Source organism: Varanus komodoensis, unplaced genomic scaffold (genome assembly GCF_004798865.1).
Source record: "Varanus komodoensis strain SLA01 unplaced genomic scaffold, ASM479886v1 scaffold7_3, whole genome shotgun sequence".
In the NCBI taxonomy this organism is placed as follows: Eukaryota; Metazoa; Chordata; class Lepidosauria; order Squamata; family Varanidae; genus Varanus; species Varanus komodoensis.
This window is the reverse complement of record NW_025336480.1, coordinates 11184319-11190181: the sequence shown is the minus strand read 5'-3', so window position 1 is coordinate 11190181 and position 5863 is coordinate 11184319. Positions and strand designations below refer to the sequence as shown.

At 42.6% G+C, this 5863-nt stretch overlaps 1 protein-coding gene across 1 annotated transcript in view; it reads right to left on the bottom strand.

Annotated features, from left to right (window-relative positions):
- Window positions 1-4879, bottom strand: part of UBE2B (ubiquitin conjugating enzyme E2 B) — an 11470-nt gene extending 6591 nt beyond the window's left edge. Inside the window, exons 1-3 of the mRNA XM_044454244.1 lie at window positions 4669-4879; window positions 1000-1080; window positions 286-311 (exon numbers count right to left, since the gene is read on the bottom strand). Of these exons, the coding sequence (XP_044310179.1) occupies window positions 286-311; window positions 1000-1080; window positions 4669-4712 (151 nt within the window). The 5' untranslated portion in view covers window positions 4713-4879. The remainder of the gene's footprint in view (window positions 1-285; window positions 312-999; window positions 1081-4668) is intronic.
- Window positions 4880-5863: the final 984 nt, after the last annotated feature.

Below are 5863 nucleotides of genomic sequence, written 5' to 3'. Positions count from 1 at the left end.
TGGGAAGCCTGACACTTAAATCAGTGGGACTACTTGCGAGACATGTAGCTAGAACAGTGGAATTTTAAAATGTTTGTATTATTGAGAAGCATGGTATTCTGCACCTAATATTTTAAGAATATGGCTACCGTTTCCTGCTTTTTCATAGCTACTACAAACTGGAATGTTATTACGTGTACAAACAACCTCTGATTTTGTTTATGGGTCATTCAGGCTAATATGGTACAACTCTTCTGTGTGTAAGAAAACTATGAGAGGCAAAAAGGTAAAAATTTAAAAACTTACCATCTTCAAAGGGAGTACCTTCTGGCCTAGAAAGAGAGATAAGATCTTTATGGAATGAAGATCTTTGTAGAATCATAAGTCTTTGTCTAATGACATTAATGTACAACTTCCACTTAAACTGTTTGTTACAATTTAACTTTCCATAAACTTTTAGGGGTGGCCAGACTTGCTCAATGGAAGAACCACATATGGTAAAAGTCTTGATGTTTGAAAGCTACAAGCAGGTGCCCAAGGGCAGCAAGCAGTGAGCAGGTGCCTGTGGGCACTGACTGTGGGTGGCAGAAAAACAAACTCAAAGAGCTGCATGTAGCTTCTGAGCCTTAGCTTAGTTACTCCTGATATATATGTTACTTAAGACAAATTTGATTCATAGACTAGATATTTCAGTGCATCTGTTTGACAGTCTCATATGTAGAGTTTAGTTTATATAGACGTGATCACAGGATTTTCAGCCAAAGTGTACAGCACTGTGATGGTGCTGAGTCAAAGCATTCATCACCGCTTGCTCCACTTTTAATAGAAAGTTTCAATACTTGCTCATTAACATTTAAAAATCATAAAAATGATAAATAGAAAAGGCAGGGGGAGCCTGAAGGCTTTAGGAAGTGAGGTCTGGCTCTATCTTAACAATCCATTACCAAGATGTATTTTGCTTCACACAGAGTAACTTACCAGAGACATTATTTCTTACAATTGAAGGAATTCTTGACTTACCCAAAAATAACTGCATTCCATTGCATTATATTGTTCTCAGATGGTGCACCACTGACCCCCACAGGCGGATCTTCTTGTAATCTTTGAATAAAAAACAGAAACACATTAAAAATCCACAGTAAATACTCAAATGTTAACTATAAGCCTGACAAAAGTCAGAATCACATCACTTATAAAATGTTGCACTAACTGAGTCTTGCAGTGATATGGACTACTATGGCTAAGAATGTCAAATATATAAGTATTCCCTCTCTGATTTAGCACACTGCTTGTCAGCTGATATTACAGTAAATATGAAATATAATAAAGCCACCCACCTTGAGATAACCAGATGGTAAAATAATTGATTTGTGATTACGTATTGACATATACCTACTGAACAGAGTATTGCTTCTATCATCTTGAAGCATGCACAGGAACCCTTCTAGAAATAGGTACAGATTGGGGAAATTTAACTCCCTGATTCTGTTTGTATTGCAATACAGTTGGACTGTTCTGTTCTATTTTAGTTGGTGGAACAGTCTGACTTCAGAATGTGCTGTCCCATTCCATTTCAACCCACTTCCATATGCTACACCATTCCAAAAAAGCTCCCAAGTATTTTGCCAGTCAGGAAGCGTTTTTATGTCATCCAATCCTTCAAGCTGGATCATTAGCAAGACACCTCCTACAGAAGAGCTGAACAGACAGCGTGCAGTCCTTCCACGTGGCAAATCCAACCTCTAGAATCTTACTTCATGCAGCCCAGGAGCCTGCCTTCTTTGTTACACAGTTAGGTCACTATTATACATGACCTTGTGATGTTAGGGCTATTCTGCTGATCACATTTTAAGAGCTGGTAACATTTCATCGCAGCAAAAGAGAGATTACGATCCTACAGGTTCTCTCTCAGTTGCCCTAACATTAAATGGGTGCATTCCCATTGATTAAGAATACTTGCAACAGAGGGGCATTAGGCATAGCAGGAAATCAACAACATGGTGTTGTCAGTCTGCAGAGTTCCTTGCCCTTATAACTACCCTGAATTACATGGCTATGTTCTTCAAGCATGTTCAGTTCAATCAACTGAATGTCAACAGCACAAGCTACCTAACGCCTTGGCCGGAGAGCAAAAGAACGTGACTTCTCGCTATATGATAGCCACTGTGCATGCCAGTGCACCGGCTGAAGCACTAAACCTTATGTGCAGTTCAAAGATAGCTTCAGTTCTTAAAGCTTATGAGCACCGTGCTGTGAAAAGCCTTTAGCTATGAAGATTTTGGAGATCTGGGATTTCACATGCAAAGCAGGTTAACTGAAGATCATGGGAATTTTGATGCCACTTGCTATTATGTCAGCCTGAATTAAATAAACTCAGCCAAAATGTATTTTCACACATTAACTCAGGATGCTTTGAGGAAATAATGAAACTTGAAAGATATATAGTATATTTCTAATGTTCAAAATATTTCACATACAATGGGGTGACGTCAAATTAGAGGCTTGCAACTAATGGAAGCAAACTTCCCTGCTCCTCTTCCCTATAGCAGCCCCTTTAGCCCCTAAAAATGCTACAAAGAGGGCTGGAGAGCCTATGGAATGGGTTATGATGAGGGGGTGATGGTGGTAGGCGGACCCTCCAAAATCAGCTGGACACATCTTGAGTGGAGCCTGTCTGTCCATGCAAAGCAGATCCATTTTTCAAGGAATACTTGCAACAGATCAGCTTTGAATTGAGGGTTTCCTGGCCATTATACTCAAACAGCTATCTAGAATATATTTGACATTACTACATTTGCTATAGTGGGATAAGAAAGCTCCTGCATAGATTCCTCATCTTGCATAGATTCAAGAGCTATTAGATCTCATCCTAAACTATCTGCCAGTTCATAAAGTCAGTTTTGCTTCTCCTCCTCTGTTAATTCTAACTTAAAGCCAAGTTTGCCATCTTAGAAGAATACCTCCCATGTCAGTTAACACAACATAGAAACTATTAAAATATGCTTGTGATGATGTAAATGTTATTAAAAGCTTTGAGGTTATAAACTGTGATTTTATTGACACTGTAAAGGTTTCTCTTTGTAATCCACTGGCAGTGCCCGGAAAGGTATTTGGGATAGGATGTCTTTCTTGGCAGCTTGCTTAAGAAAAGAAAATGGCCATTATTTTGTCATCTTCACCATAATCACACAGGAAGCCTCCAGATGTCAGTAAAAGCTAAGAGGAAAGCATGATAGAAAGTCACCCTAAACAAACACGGAAACACCAGAAGTTGAAATGGATACAATCCAATGACTTCCTTGTAAGCATAGTTATTTTCTATATAATGTGACTAAAATTATGTATATTACATTCACCAAAGTATAGTAGCTTTTTCCTGAATTTTTAAGCATTTGACTATACAGCAAAAATAAAAACTCATGCTTCCCCCCACAATTTCCCCCTACTGTTCACCAGTTATGGAATTTACCAGCCAGTCTTTCAAAGAGCTTAAATTCCTGCAGTAGAATTTGTATATTGATTCTCTTTGCATAAACATAGGGGAGTGATAACAGAGTGAATTGCAAATACACTGAAACTCTGCTCTGAACCAGATACTTGAGGATTAAAAGGTTCAGCATTGCCAAGGGAAGAGCAGGATACTGGACTGGAAGAGGCTTTAGTTATAGTTCCACTGGGTAACCTAAGGCTGCAACAATGGCTTCTTTATTTTGAAGCACTAAATTGGAAAGATGCTTTGAGTGGAGGCAGAGCATAGTCAGTGACTCTGTATAAAATTAAAATATCAAAGCCTGTATTTTACAAAGTTCAGTGACCCCCCAGTTCCTTTCTTTTAAAACTCCATTCCAATACATATATAGCAATCATTTCCATAAAGCGTATTGTGAGTGTTTATGTAACACCACCAATCCTCTGCTCTGGCCTTCTGAGTAAGGAAAAATATGCCTTTAATCTTTCCAGAGAGTAAAGGCCACTTATGTGCTCATTACTTGATACTGGGGTGGAAGGATAGGAGGGAGAAATTAAGAAAGGCTTCCTTACATCAGAGATCTGTCCACTATTTACAGAATGGCCAGACATGCTAAAAGCAAACTGACACCCTTGGCCCTTCGGCAAGCCGTACTTCTGACGTGGTCAACCCAGTCCATTTCAATTCAACTCACTTTATCAACAAGACACGTATTATAGAAGGGATTGTCAAAGTCTAGAGGTAGAACGCTGTAGAATCTGGGTCAAAAAGTCACCGACCTCTCCCCCTCTCTTTGGAAAGGGGTGTGGGGGGGATTAAAAGAACAAACGACAACCCTTTTGTCTTTAACACAACCCCCTTTCTCCTTTTGGAGGCATCTTGGCCTCCTCTTTCCCACCAGAGGAAGAGACTGGGAATAGGGCAGGGGGGCTGAAATCTAGGTGTGGGGCAGCAGAACAGATCCTGGCAAGGAGGGAGCTGGGAGCGCCTGAACTCTTTGTCCTCCCAGCAGTTTAGGAGCAGAATAAATTCGGTTCGCCTCGTCCCCTCCTCCGTACACGGAGAAAGCCACCCTCCCCGCGCTTGCAAGGGCGAGGAACGGAGTTCGGCTCCCCAAGGGAGGGCACCCCTCCTGAGGAAACACAGAGGGAACCCCAGCCCAGACCCGAAAGCCAGGCGGGCGTCAGCCTCCTGGAGGAAGGCGATAGGGAAGTATTTACCTCTTGAAATCCCTCATGAGTCTCCGCCTGGCTGGAGTGGACATGATTCTCCCGCTCCCCCGATGGCAAAAAAAAATCCCTGCCCCCCCAAAAGCCTCAGCAACGCAGCCGTTTCCTTGCTCAGCGGCCTCCACCTCCTCTTCTTCCTCCTTCCCCTCCTCCTCTTCCTCCCTCTTCCTCCTCCTTCGGCTCCGCTGCTTCACAAACAACTCCGCAATGGCGTCTCCCTCCGCCGGTGGGGAGGGAAGCAGCCACCCTTCGCGACTGTACCACTCTGTGCCTGCTTGGGAGGGGACGGAGAACGCCTTTGGAATGTACCACTACGCCGGGGTGGTGAAAAGAGGGTCTTCGCTCTTTGAGAACGAAGTAGCTGGGCTGCGGCTGTTTCTCCTTCCAGCGGAGATGTTTTGCTGATTTCGCCTATAGATTCTTGGGAGGAAGGAGGAGAGAGCGGTCGAGGTGATGATTGTTGTCCCTGAGTTTCACAAGGTCATAAACAAAATAGATGCTCCTTATTCAGAAACCAGTTGTTTCGCGTTTGTGTATGCATTATTCCATTAAACTGCCCAAGTTCTCTGGGCCTTTTACGCTACATTAAAGCGTATTATAGCATAAAATACTATAAAACAAAAAACCCAAAACACAATAGGATTGTTTTCATGCTGTGCGGTGGGCGCAAGGTGGGTCATGATATAGTGGGAGATCTCTGACTTGTAGTGGTCTTGCAAAGCTTTCTGACTTACCCATACTTCCTCTCATCCATAATTAAATTTGCAAAAAATAAAACCTGCTTAAGGGAAAACTAGGCGTGGGTTTTTGATGAAAAGGAACGGTGGATTCGGTTCTCGTACTGGTCACCGATTCCTGTGTTGAGCATGCGGTCAGAACACCTCACCGCTATTTTATTGTTGTTCAGTCGCAAAGTCATGGCCAATCCATCGCAACCCCATGGACAACATTCCTCCAGGCCTTCCTGTTCTCCACCATCCCCCGGAGTCCACTTAAGCTCACACCAACTGCTTCAATGACTCCATCGTGCCACCTCATCCTCTGCCGTCCCCTTCTTCTTTTGCCATCTGTTGTTCCCTGCATTAGGCTCTTCTCCAGGGAGTCCTTCCTTCTCATTAGGTGGCCAAAGTATTTGAGTTTCATCTTCACTATCTGGCCTTCTAAAGCGCAGTCAGGGTTGATCTCC